The sequence below is a fragment of the Centruroides vittatus genome, unplaced genomic scaffold, assembly GCF_030686945.1.
Source record: "Centruroides vittatus isolate TY-2023 unplaced genomic scaffold, ASM3068694v2 contig_1773, whole genome shotgun sequence".
Taxonomy (NCBI): domain Eukaryota; kingdom Metazoa; phylum Arthropoda; class Arachnida; order Scorpiones; family Buthidae; genus Centruroides; species Centruroides vittatus.
In genome coordinates, this window is record NW_027121084.1 from 411561 (window position 1) to 426464 (window position 14904).

Sequence of the window (14904 nt, forward strand, 5' to 3'; positions counted from 1 at the left end):
CAAAAAAATACACATAATTTTGAAATTTTGAACCATCACACAATACAATTTTATAATTTAACATAATCCAAAAATTATTTTTGAGTTGCCATCAATTTTTATAGTAAATATATGCTGTAAATTATATTATCACATCAATTGTGTTAAATGCATCACTACAATAATTTATAGATTATTCATAGCTGTTCAATATGAATAATATTTAACCATACAATTACTAATTTTTAATATATTTTTCATGAATATCAGCTTAGTAAGTGTTGCACAGTGGCGTGTAATGACATTTGATGATAGGGAAGCTGTGCCAGCCCCAGATGGAATCATTGGAAGCATTATACGATGTTTTGGTGTGTAGCGTCCATCAGCTAAACTGCGTGAGGTTGGTACTCTGTAAAGCAAATGCATATAATCTGGCTGCTTCACACTATTTAATCTGTCCCGTTTTCGACAATACAGCGCTTCCATTGGGAATATCCCTATACAAAATTATACTTTTCTATTTTTGCTCTATAAACTTTAAAACTTAACATTTGTAAGAACCTTTGGCACAGTAAAGTTCCAATTATTCAAGGTAATGTGAACCATGAGAGTACCTTGGATAATCAAAAACTCAGATAATATAGAATGTTTGGGTGCAAAATGATCAACAAAGTGCAAGAATATTGTTATAAAATCAAAGTTTTATGATGATTACAATTAAAATTTAATACTTTTTAAAATTTATATTGTAGTGAGAAGTCACCACAGTAAATCTTTTTAAAATTTCTAATCTCTTTTGAGTGCCATCCACTATGTAACTGAGATTTGTGAAACAAATTGTACTCAATTATGTTCTCTTTATCGTGTGTGAACCTCAATAATTAGGACTCAACTGTGTTTCAAAATACCAGAAATATATGTACTTTGATGATAATTATAACAATTTGAGAAATTTTGATCTATACACAGGACCAATAAGAAGGGGAATGATGGAGTAAAATTCCCAGGCCCAGAATTCACAGGGACCTAGACATCATCCCACAATTTGATTTTTTACTTGTATAAAATGCTTAACAAAAACTATTGTTCTTTATTTTGTAAAAATGTAATAGCCACAAAAAATCTCAAAATAAATTTTCAAATAATTTATTTACTTGGGGCAGTGAGTAAATTTTTTCCAGGCCTGGCAATATCTCTCAACACCCATCTGTAAAATTTGATAGCAATAATCGATCTTTTGAGAATGATAGAACACTTTTTGATGTTTCCTTGCTTATGCAATGAACCAATATATGTATTTATGTACAGTACATATGTAGTTAGATACATCTGTATAAATGGAAATTAAGAAAACAAATCATTTTAGAATAGTTTTTCATTTGAACAACAATCTTCAATATAATGATTCGTGGAGCACCAATTGAGAAGTACTGATATAAATTATTGGATATAGTACAGTAGACCCCCCCTATAACACGGTAGATGCGTTCCGTGTTATACAAATTCCGTGTTGTACGAGTCACTTAGATTTTACAAATACATGAGCTGTTCACAGCCCGGCACTTGTGCAGTTTAGGGGGTACGGCTGTTTGAAAGATTTTCTTCCATAAAATTAATCGATTATAGACTAATTTGACTCAACATTTCCAAATCACGTATAATTTTTTGGGAATAATCCATATAAACTATGCTATAAACAAAAAATTGTAGGAATACTTACCGAGTGCGCACCGTTTGAAGACGCCATTGCTCAAGCTTGTTTTCGTCGCAGAGTGACTCATCGAACAGTGGATGCATTTCCTGATAAGTTATTCTTTCTGCGAAAAATTCACTGAACTTTGGAGACATCATTAATAGAAATATGATTTTTATGGCTGTTGAATAATAAATGTTTTTTAGTAGGTCTGCTGCTTGTTTAACCTCAACAGTTTGTGCAATGCTCACTTTTGATCCAGATTCGACCAATCCTGTCAAGACACGAGTCAGCCATGACAATCTGTCTCATTCTTTTACCGTGTTATATGAGCTTCTTTTAGCGTGTTATATGAATACGATCACAATTTTTCCGCCGTGTTATACGAATCTGCCTTATATGAACCTGTGTTATAGGGGGGTCTACTTATCCAATTAGCATTGACCCAATGAAATGGAATATGGAGAAGAATGAATAGCTCAATAGTGCTGGTTATCAAATGTATCATAGTAAGTTATGAAATAAAAACTTTATAAGAGATATGATAAGAGACATGATAAGAGACATGAACAATGAACAACCTACATTGTAATAAATGAGAAAAACAAACACTACACTTCCAAACAATGCATTACCTAATGAGTGTTTTTTGTTCACTAACAATCAGTCTAATATTCTGAAATATTCCAACAGATTCCATTTGGACAGATACATTGAAATAAGATTTGATATGTTATTTCTGAAATCTGTTACATCAAAGTCTATCAGTTTTAAGATCACAGAACTATTAATAATATATATATACTGTATATGTATGGTACATTACTATTAAGACCACAAAATATAAAAATTATGCATGGCAAATAATCTTGTTAATGAATGTATTAGATAACTGTTTACAAAGTTTTTGTTTGGTTTCCATAAGAAAGATAATTAGGATAACATTTTTATCTTACTTATTTTATAGGTTTCATTTTAACCAATTTAATATACACTATAATTTTCCATAAATTACAATTTATGCAGAAATGTTTGAATTTAATAGCCTTTGGTCTAAAATTTTTTAAAAAAAATTGTTATTGATTAGATAATTTATCATCACTTATTAGAAATAAGTGATTAATTGAATTTATTTGCATAAAAATGATAATCTGAAAAAAATTTTAAACAAATTTAACATGCAAATAATGATCAATGTTAATTGTTAATGTATCAATAATCTTTTTTTAATAAAATTAATTTAAAATTTTTAATAATCATGTCTGAAGAGATTACTTTGAAATAATATTAGATATGAATGTTCTGAGTAATTAAATCATTATTTTAATTTATATAATTATATATTAAGAAATAATTCTTATATAATCATTGCTTCATATTTAAGTTTTTATATTCTACTTTTTTAATTTTAACACAATTGTAAAGAGATCTAAATGGTTTTTAGAGTTACAAAGAATATTTATTAAAACAAATTCTTAAATCGTAAATTAATTTGGTTTTCTAAATTTATCATTATGTACAATAATACTATCAATTTGATACTATTTTTTTACATAAAATATTCTTTACAATTTTAATCTGTGGTACCATTTAGCTAAATTAGCTCTGAAAGCCCACCATAGTAGTCCTACATTTTTCTTGTACCATTCTCTATAAATAGAAAAAACAAAATAAGTAACAATGTAGCATAATTTATTTTTATATAGATTGAAATTCATAATAAAATAACTTAAATGTAAATATATATAACTAGTTGGATGGTCAAGGAGGTCAAGGTGTCAGCCTGTTGCTCTAGCTGGTCATGGATTGGATCTGGGCAGTTAAAAACTCCGGTAATTTTTTATGGATGGTCTGTCCCAGATATGTCAGGCCTTGTCTGACATATCTGAAACTTGCAAACTTGCAAAAATAATTTTTTACTGCCTACAGGGCATAAAGTAAAAAAAAATCATGGCAATTTACAGCACAAGATGTAATCAGTTAGGAGTTACAAAATGCACATTGTGGTGAGCTGAATGTCAATTTTGGATAGGCCGTCCCACAGCAAATCACATTAGAATCAGAGCCAGTCATTTTAAAATCGCAAATAATAGACTGCATTTGTCATGAGCCAGATGTCTATATATAAGGGCTATAGCCGCTATACCACGGCAGGTTATGGCCTGAATCACAATACAGTAGGCATCAATTGTATTTATTTTTCAAATGAAATATAACATGCTTTATATCAAAGTAAAGAACGACTGCTGAGCAAATGGCCCACCAGAAAATCAGGCTATGAGGCACTCAGCAATTTCCTGCCTGTAAATCATATCCTGAAGTAAAATTGTTCCATCATTGGAAAGTGTAATGAATGAATCTTGGATTTTTAATTGAGTAATTATTATGATTAATGAAAGTTCTGGATTGAATCTGCAGTTTCTGTAGAATGGTTGTTTTGTCCTCCCCTTGTGGAGTTGATAGTCACAAGGGAAATGGAGAATACAATTTACCATGTTCTGTGGTAACTGTTCTACGTAGAAGCATTCTTACTTATTTGTTTACAAATTAAATTTTAATTTTTCACTTTGTTCAGGTTAAATTGTGTCTTCATATCAAAATCCTCTTCTGTTTCCATGTTAGACAATTTCTGGCATATAGTAAAATCTGACATGGAAAATCAGTGTTTCAAAGTTTTTTTCTATTAGACAGGTTTATTGTAGTAGAATCAGATTTCTTTCTTTTGTATTCTTCATAGTTTCATTATTAAATACTATATATAACAAATGTACAGTTCTTCTGATTTAATGAAAGGATTACTGAAAATAGAATACTACTTTATTTGAAAAATGAAATTTTAAAACAATAATTTAAAAAAATATATAATGTCTATATAAAAAAATAACTCATAACCCAATGAGAATATGAGTTGTTGTTGTTGGTTTGAGTCCCACTCTAGAAGTTACAGAAGTTGCAGGTTCGAATCCCACTTCACACTGATTCTTTTCTTTCAAAAATTTCTAAATTAAATTAACTTATTATAATTTTATAAATAATACATGATGGCATCTTAACTGCCTACCTCTAGTTGAATTAATTAATAATTAATTATTAACATAATCCAAAAGTAACATGATAATTTCAGCAAGATCATATGGCTTAATATATAACTTCTCAATATAGTTATATAAACAGGCTTAACTTATTATACCTTTTGTTAATTGTCTGTTCAATTTTCTAAAAATATTCTAAATATATCAAAGAACTTGAAAAATAATCATTTTCCTTAATTTAATTAACTTTCATAAAATATTTGGGCACTCATTCACTTCAAAATCAACTAGTGATGCAATGTGTTCATGAGCACTGCATGCACCACACAATGGGAAACAAATTTTGTGTGATTGCTTAACTTAAATAAACTTAATCAATTTCATAAATCAATTAAGTCATTTTATTGAACTGAAAAAGTGTAATAAATTTTTATTTTTGGATGTAATTTAGAAATAATTTAATTGTTTGTATCAGTTCAGGGATTTGAAAATAGCAAAAGTTAGTTTAATAATAGTTTATGCAAATTCTACTTTACATACATTTCTCCATTTCTCCCATAGATGTCAAGCGTACTGATGAATGTAGGATATAACTGCTAATCCTTTTTGCCATTCAGAAATACCATATGTACAAGTTAAATTTCATTTAATTTCTTATAAAGTTAATTAACCAGTGTATGTATAATTTGGCAAGTTTTTAACTTTTAAAGAACAAAACTATTTCTACCACAGTTATTTACAAAAATAACTGTGGTAGAAATAGTTTTGTTCTTTTCTTAACATAAAAGGAATTTCCTTTTTTTCTCATTAATGAATATTGAACTAATTGCTGTTTAAATTGTTATCCATGTAGTTTTAGTTACTCTATTATTAGTAAAGAAATCATGTAGGTAACAAATTACAATTTTCTATATCATTCCATTTTGTTTATAACTTATGATTCAGTATATAGTAATACCTTGATTTTCGTTGACTTCGGTTAACGTCAGTTTTGGTTTTCATAATTTTTTTCGCGAAAAATTTGTCTCAGTTTTCGTCGAGTGCTTCGGATTACGTTGGGGTGCCAAGTGACCTCACTGTTAATTTTGCAAAATCAAAGGGCGACCCGTGCGTTTTCCAGCTCAGTGTGACGTTATTTCTCGTTCAGTGAGCATTACCCCGCGATGGCCCACCATTGACCAATGTTTCCATTCCCTAAACACTGGGAGTTCGGTCATGGATTCACGCTTTGCCAGGATGGGCTGGTCACGTGGAGTTTTCCGAGTCTCCGGTTTTCTCCATGTCTGTAATGCCGAAATAGGGGCCAGTTACCCTTAAACGGACCTCCCGGAAGGCATTATTCCCCTCGATACGACCATCATAAATGCATAAAACTACTATTACATGACAATTTCGTCACATTTTACCACAGAGCGATATAGGCTAGAAGCTCATGTCATGCTCAAGACAAGACATTACCCCGTGTGTCTAGCCAAACAATTCCATTGCTTTCCTTTAGATTAGTTTTTTTATATTAATTTCTTATTCCTTTTAGTATTTAACACTATATTAATCTATATATATAAAAACGAATGTATGTCTGTTTGTCCTTCATGCATTACTACACCATTTATCTGATTGCCATGAAACTTTGGGAAGTTGTTTAATACACTCCTGCGAAGGTTTGTGGCATATGTGAAGACCACCATTTCCCCACGGTAATCCTGTCCATCTCCCCCCAGTGGGGGGAGATGGACAGGATTACCATGGGGAAATGGCTTACCGTAAAGAACTTGGTTTCTATTATACTATTTTAGATGCAGTTTTTTGCATTTTAATAGGGTACATCAAGAGAATGTACACTAAAAAGGGATTTTTTGAAATTCTCCCCATGGAGAAAGTGTTATACATTTATAATAGATACATTTTGAGCCATAACAACGCATGGCCGGGTCAGCTAGTTCTCTATAAAATGTGTTTTTGCTATGTATTTTGGACTGTCTAGAATGAATTAATTGGATTTACATTGATTCATATGGAAATAATTGCCTCGGTTTTCGTCAGTTTTGGATTTTGTTGATTGTTTTTGGACGAATTATCAACAAAAACTGAGGTATCACTGTATATTATTAATATATCACAGATAAATATTTATATTAATATAATTTATATAAATATTAAATATATCATTAATTTATTTAGTTCACAAACTAAACTTCTTAATGTTTACTTTTTTATCCATTCAATTTTCTATTTAACTAGCATTTGTTTTTATGTTTTGTCCTTTTTTTAAGCAAACATACTTCTCAAAAACACCATGTCTCAATTTTTTTTTTTAATTTAATCCCCAATAGGTATCTCTTTTCCCAAGTTTCAATACCAGAACAAATGGTTTAAAATTTCTTTGCTCTTAAAAACAAAGACACGTAATGTTTATTACAATGTACAGTACTGTACATGCACAACATTCAGCTCTGCAATGTATTGTTAGTGGGTAATGAAGTCAAGGAGTGGCAATATTTGTAATTAAAATTTGATTTTTAAAAGTATTAATATTTACAATTATATAATGATTAATTTAATAATCAGTTTTATCTTTATTAAAATACAATATACTAACCTATTGTATCTCATATGCTTTTTGCGATTATCATTTAAGAATTTTTTATAAAAAGTAGCCATTTCACTAGCAGTTAGAACCTGCCTGTCTTTCTCAATTTGTCTTACTTCTTTCAACTTATCTTTTGTAAATTCATCTTTTAACTAAACATAAAAAAAGTAAAACATGAAAATACTATTTATTTTCAGAATTATTATAAAAATATTTAAATAAATAAATTTAATTAAAGGTAAAATTTTATCATACTTTTAAATATTCGTTATTATGCTTTTCCCAATACTGATGATTCCACATTTGTACTTCTTCTACTTTTTCACGATATTCTCTAACAGCTGTTAATTCATTCTTTGGAACAAAAAAACGAATTAAGCGAAGATTAGAAACAGGGTGAGGTGGAGATATCCAATTAGAGCCGGTGATTCTGGGAGGATTTTCAATCTCTTCATTTTCTAGATTTTCATTCTGTATAAAAAAATTAAAATTTATAGTTTTTAAGCATTAAACTTAACAAAATCTTTTAAATTTCTGTGTATATGCTGTCTACTAGGACAAGTGAAAATAAAGATATTTTGTTTTGACTTTTAAGTAAGATGATCTCTATTTATTAATCAGAAACTACAGCAGTATAATAAGTCCTATTAATAAACAAGGTCCTAGTAGACAGCATACACACAGAAATTTAAGAGTAAGGACAGAGTATGGAAAAAGGAATTAACAAAATCATATTATATCAAAAATTTGTGTGTATACAAACACTAGGTTTAATTATGTAAACTAAGTCACTTAGTTTTTAGAATAAACCAAGGCTTACTTTTGGAAATATCATTCATAAAAATCACATCATTTGTTATCAGAAGAATCATATTTATAATATTTTTCATTTTTGTACTCCTATATCTTAATATTATTTTTCTTTGCATGTACAATTTCCTTTTGGAAATCAAGATAAAAAATGTCACTAAAATCTTAATACTTTTAGGCTTTCAAGCCAATTTCCAACCCATCCACAGGGTACAAACACCAAGGTGTTTGTACCCTGTGGATTGGTTGGAAATTGGGTTGTGACTTTTGGGCTTTCCAACCCATCAGGGTTGGAAAGCCCAAAAGTACTAAGATTTTAGTGGAATTTTTTATCTCGATCTCCAAAAAAAAGGAACTGTTTAAAGAAATTGGAAAAATAAATGTTTTTTTATCTTTATTTTCATCATTTTCCAAACTCACCAACTCTGACCAACATTAATCTAAGCTAAATGTTGAGTTTCTTCTATAGTATCCATAATTAATTTGCAACAAGTCACAGGCTTTTCACAGGCTTTGAAACACCTTACAACTTATTATTTTTTGAAGGGCAGTGGAAATAAACCAATTTTGAAATTATCATCTCAGAATGTATGGTGCTAAAAGTTAACCTAGTATCAAAGAATAAGCTCATGAGTTTACCTTTGGAAGAAGCTTATTTATAAAAATATTTGATATAAGATTTTCATTTTCAACTTATAAAATAAAAATTATATAACAAAAACTTACATTTATAAAAAAAAATGTCTACAAAATCATAGTAATCGTTAAATCTTCTTTTTCATACATTTATTTACTGTTTCTTTACTAATTTATAAAGTCATAGTATGCAAATTTTCTCAATGAATATATTATTGCTATTCAACTAATTATACAGGATTTGTCCAATAAGTATCAGAACTGAAGTCATAAAAAGAAATTTATTGAAGATATAAGTACAGTGAGTTAATAATTTTCAAAATGTGACCCTCTTGCATTAATACACTGCTGCCAGTGCTTTTTCCAGTCTTCATACACCCCCTGGAAGTCGACAACCTCAAAGCTGTTCAGGCATCCCATCGAACCACTTGGATGGCCTCAATCATCCTGAAACACTGTCCTTCAGGCTCCTTTTGATCCAAGGGAACAAAAATAAGTTAGGGGAAGTCACATCTGGATTGTAGAGTAGTTGGGGCAGCATTGACACGTATTTCCGTCACAATTTGCAATGTGTGACTGGGCTCATTGTTGTGATGGAGCATCTAGGTATTGGCGATCTCCCTTCAGACGCAGCAAACCCTAATACTCAAACAAACACTTAACCAATGATCAAAGTTCAAAAGTTCTTGCACTTTGACTACATTTTCATCAATTCAGGTTGCTGTCAGACATCCAGTGCACTGTTCCTCTTTGACAATTTTCCGGCCATCTTTGAATTGTTTATGTCGCCGAAAAACACACGTTCTGAACATGGCTTCAGCCTTATAAGCTTCACAGATCATATCAAAAGTCTCGGTAACAAATTTATTCAATTTAATGCATAATTTGTTGGCAAAACACTTGACGGTTCGCTGCATCTTGACTCTCAACACAAGTACTAAACACACTTTCACTTCAGGTACAATCTAAACACTCCAAAGGCTCGGAGACAACCGAGCCCGGTCTGGTAGCTTGCGTGACATTCCCCATCACCAATCCCACCCATAGAGACCGCCCTCCACCCCTTCCCATTGTCAGGAAAAAATCAGTCCAGATACTTATTGGACAAACCCTGTGTGTTCTATTTAACTCTGAAAAGATATATAAGGTGATTCAAGACCTCTGTGACAAACTCTAAAGCACTATAGATCTCTCAGAGAGAAATGTTTTATGTGCAACAATCCACATTTCTTAATATGTCATTTAGGATCTACATGACCCATTAGGGTTAGTGTTATCTTAGGTAGCCAAGATGGCGGCTCGTCTCTAATTCCAGCAAGGAAACAGTGGGACACACGTTCTAACCTAACCTAACCTATTCTAATAAATTAGCATAATTATTAGCAACCAAATTATTAGAATAGGTTAAGTTAGGTTAGAACATGCATCCCACTGTTTCCTTGCTGGAATTAGAGATGAGCCACCATCTTGGCTACCTAAGGTAACATTAACCTACCCCAGAGATCCCGAAATCACCCCATACATAACATTAACCAAATATTTTTTACCAATTTCCCTTCCGATGAAAGTCCACGTTTTCCAGAAGAAAAACATTCAAAATTATAACAGAAAACACGACGCGAAATACTTTGTACGAAATAAATTCTACTCATTACTTCAATAAATACATCTTGTAGTCTCTTTCAAAATAAGTCGACATATAGAGCCATCTAGTGAGAAAATTATTCAGTTTTAAATTATTTATTTATTTATTTAAAATTTTCAAAATGGTTACCGTTTTGTAAAATATTATCCCTAATTTGTTACTCTAATAAATCCAACTCTGCAGTATTATTTGGGTCTGTCTATTACTGCAAGGATCCCAAATTGGATGCCCGGCGGGACGTATCCGGCCCGTTAAAGCTTCATATCCGGTTCGCGGCCTTGATGATTTCTTTTCTAAAACTCAACTGTTTTAACATCTTGCGGGGATTAAAACAGAAAAAAAAAATCAAACGTCTAACTGTTTATGTAAGTCTTAAAGACCTGGTAACAAAAGGGCTTTTGCTAGAGCCTATTTTTATTACAGTATGTTTCGGTTTTCCGAATAATATTGATACGACCCGGGTCTGTATACATGTATTTGACTGGCCCTTTGCTGCGTTTGAGTTTCAGATCCCTGGTCTAATGTGTCTGTTTAATCACATTTTGTTTAAATTCTGTTTAATCACATTTTGTTTGTAAACAATAAATCTGTTAAATACTTTTCGTATATATAAGACGAATTTGTCGACAGGGCCGTTCCGACCCGGGGGTGCAGAGGGTGCGGGGCACCCGGGCGGCAAGCCTAGGGGGCGGCGCGAGCCGCCTTAAAAAAAAGGGAAAAATTAATTTATCATTAAATTAATATAATACATAAATATTATCATTAAAATACTACTATTCTAATATTATTTGAATATATGTACTATTCTAAATATTATTAATTATATTTCAAATTTAAATTTTATATACACAACTTATTCAGGCCACAACAAGTGGCAAGTATAACAGTTTCTTGTTTTAAGTCGTCTTAAGCTATTTTTCACGTCGGTCGCGAGGAAGATTTTACAGGAAAATACTCATCTGTGGTTAAAGCATAGAAATGCACGCACCGGGATAATTTCTTTTATTTTAATTTTAAACGTGTAATCGTGTAAATCGCAACAGCTTAAAAAGTTTTTGTTTGATATCGTGGTTAGAGAGACAGTAAAAATTAAAGGTGAGTACATACATTAATTTGATTATATTTTGCTTTTGCGCGGTTAAATAAAATTTAAATAATATTTTGTTAAATTAAATTTACCGTATTTTACGGACTATAAGACGCATTTTTTTCTTCGAAAAATTGCCTCCAAAATTCTTTTGCGTCTTATAGTCCGTAGCATCTTATAGGTATTTAAAAAAAAAAGCTTAAAAATGCTTAAAAATTAAAGTGCGTCTTATAGTTTGTAGCGTCTTATAGTCCGTAAAATACGGTATATTGTGTAACAAATTTATAACTTAAATAATAATACCAACATAATAACAATAGTAAAACATTTTTCTTTTTTAACAACTTGGGGGAAGGGGCGGCAAAATTATTCTCGCACCCGGGCGGCAGATACCCTAGGAACGGCACTGTTTGTCGACAATCGAAGATGAATATATATATATATATATATATACATACTAAGAGGGCTTCGCTCGTTTGTTTAGAAACTTTGTAACGATTTTGTTTTATTCTTTTCGCTCTATGGGCACTAAGAGGGCCTCATTTTGCAAGCCTATTGTGGGTTCGGCTAGGTCAGGGGTCGCCAAAGTGGTCGATAAAACATTATTTGGGGGTCAATGAAAAGACTAAAACTTACAAATTTTGAACCGAATATTGCTAATCTTGCTAAGGATCATCAAGCTTATCCATCTCATTGATTGTCAGTTACAAAAATTATTATTAACATATATACAATAAATGAAAATTCAGGCCGGATGGGCCGAGCGGTCAAGGTGGCAGCCTACCGCTCTGGGGAACCCGGGATCGAATCCGAACAGGTCGAAAAATCCCAGGAATTTTTCGGGGGGTGGTCCGTTCGGATATGTCGGGCCCCGTCCCTCACCACCCGGTCGCCCCATTGTGGGCCTGGCCGAACCCATAATGGGCCTACTAAAAGAGGCCCTCTTGGTGCCCACAGGGCGGAAAGAGTTTTAAAAAAAAATGAAAATTAAAAGATATATATTTAAATAGTAAGAGTTTTTTTTTTTTTTGCTTGTAACACAAACTTTTGGTGGTGGTCGATGTAAGGTTTCGAAAAGTTGTAGGGGGTCGACAATCAAAAAAATTTGGCGAGCCCTGGGCTATGCTCACAATCGGGCCGCCGGGTGGTGAGGGACGGAGACTGACATATCCGAACAGACCACCCCGGAAAAATTCCTGGGGATTTTTCGACCCGTCCAGATCGATCCCGGGTCCCCAGAGCGGTAGGTTGCCACCTCGACCGCTCGATCATCCGACCTCTTTGTGACGATTAATCGATTTCCGGCCATCGTTTCAAAATCGTACCGAGTAACTATATAGAAACCTCTGGTACAGGCCGAAAGTCACGTTATTTCAATTCAATAAGTTTCCCTTGAAAGGAGCTAGATAGATGACCGGCACGACTCTATTGCTAACAAGAAAAGTATGATACATAGCATCTCGATTATATATATAGACTAGTAAAATGCAAATCTCGATATACATCCCCAACAATAAATTAAAAATATTAAATATATAATTATAAATAATTTTTTATTTAATTCATTATCTTGTTACAATGCCAAATGCATAAAAGAAAAATGATTTTTCGTCTTCTCTGTATTTCCTGTAGCCTATGTTACATGTAAGATATTGGATGGCTTAAGAAGCCTCTTAAGAAATTAATATTCTTAAAGCTAAAGAACATTTCAAAACAAACAAAAAATTCAATTATATCTTCAAATTATTCTTCCGGGTGATGTTAGTCGCAGAATATAAATTCTATAGGAAGCCACATAACCACAGTCAAGGCCTCACCCTCCTCCGTGGGTTTTTTGTTTGTCCAGAAACCCCGTAATGACTAGGCAGAATCGCCATTACGGGAAAACTGGAATTATCACATTTACAAATTCAAGTATTGTCGATATATTCAAAATAATCTCGGAAATTCTGTATTCATACATTTTATGAAAGTGGAATTGATCGGTACACTATATCCAAGAGAGGAAAACGGTTCGAGTTTTATCATTGACTACGCTGAAGCACTCTCCAATTGAAATTAAAAATGTTTTCAATTTATAAGAGATAAGACTGGCAAATATATCCAATCGAACGGGATTTTCTTCTATAATCGAGTATTGAGATCTTCCAGTGCAATTTGAAAATCCAATTTTCCACAATATTCGGCAAATCTAAAACACTAAAATGACGATCGTGCACGTGTCTTTAAAGCATTTCCGATTGATTTGTTGCCCGATATATTAATTGAAATTATAAATAATCAATCATCGAATGTTGTAAAAGAAAAGTTTGTTTTCATTTTTTATCTCTTGTGACCTGAAAATTGAAAAATGCTAAAATTAGTAATAAGATTTTTGAATATTGAAGATGGATTTACACATCTTTTACTTGAGACCCTTTCACCAGTATAAAAGTAATCAAAAGAAGAAAAACTGAAAATGCATTCTTCACAATGAAAAATTTATAACAAACGGAGAGTAATTAATTGTTACCTTGGCTTAAATTGAGAAATATTGTTTCGATTTTAATTATTTTCTTTTGAGTTGATTTAAATACGATGCGAAACTTATATTAATTATTAGAATTTTAATCTAAATATCCTCAGAAATTTGACAGATTTATTATTATTTATTCAGTAGATGAAAGTTTTATTGAAATTAAATTTTCACATTTTGAATAACGAAATGTTCTTCGGCATGATAAAAGAGTGATGAATAACACCGCATTTCAGGAAGATTTTGATATGGGGTCTCGGGGGCTTTTGTATCGTACTTTATTTTTCCGTTTTCTGTCTCCTACCATTATGCAACGCCGTCCATGGAAGCTGTGGAAGCACCGCTTCTCTTGTATTTTCTAAAATATAAATACATATCGTGCGATTATTTTCATATTTTAATGTACTTTGAATTCATTAATATTTTATTATGTATCTTATTACAAATTTCTATACTGCATGTGAAAAAAATGACAAGATTGCTATTGTATATTCGAAAATAAATTCATATAGGGATATTCTCAATGGAAGCGCTGTATTGTCGAAAACGGGACAGCTTAAATAGTGTAAAGCAGCCAGATTATACGCATTCGCTTTACAGAGTACCAACCTCACGCGGTTTAGCTGGTGGATGCTACATACCAAAATATCGTATAACGCTTCCAATGATTCCCCTCGGGGCCGGCACAGCTTCCCTATCATCAAATGTCACCACACGCCACTTTGCGGTTGTGAGTTGTAGGCAGTGGACCCTGAATGTCCATTGCAGTACGCTGAAAAAGTCTCGATACCTCAGGAAACGTCTGCAAAGGGGCTTGATGACCATGCAGGGGCTTTCTCCTCATCGCGCATTCCTGACAACTGACGCAGTAATGCATAATATTTTTGTTCATTTCTGGCCAGTAAAACTGTTTTTGC

General features: G+C 32.1%; 1 protein-coding gene across 1 annotated transcript; it reads right to left on the bottom strand.

Moving 5' to 3' along the window:
* Positions 1-3109: 3109 nt before the first annotated feature.
* On the bottom strand, positions 3110-10463 carry Coa8 (Cytochrome c oxidase assembly factor 8). Its single transcript, XM_067263352.1, has 4 exons — positions 10288-10463; positions 7550-7765; positions 7304-7446; positions 3110-3322 (listed from the first exon to the last, which is right to left on the bottom strand). The coding sequence occupies exons 1-4, from the start codon at positions 10390-10392 to the stop codon at positions 3238-3240; spliced, it is 549 nt and encodes a 182-aa protein (XP_067119453.1). The 5' UTR covers positions 10393-10463; the 3' UTR covers positions 3110-3237.
* Positions 10464-14904: the final 4441 nt, after the last annotated feature.

Coding starts and splice junctions, on each gene's coding strand:
- Coa8 (XM_067263352.1), bottom strand. CDS start 10,392: ATGAGTAGAATTTATTTCGTACAAAGTATTTCGCGTCGTGTTTTCTGT. Junction 7,766..10,287: donor TTTCATCGGAAGGGAAATTG/GTAAAAAATATT, acceptor TTTTTTATACAG/AATGAAAATCTAGAAAATGA. Junction 7,447..7,549: donor ATAATAACGAATATTTAAAA/GTATGATAAAAT, acceptor TTTTATGTTTAG/TTAAAAGATGAATTTACAAA.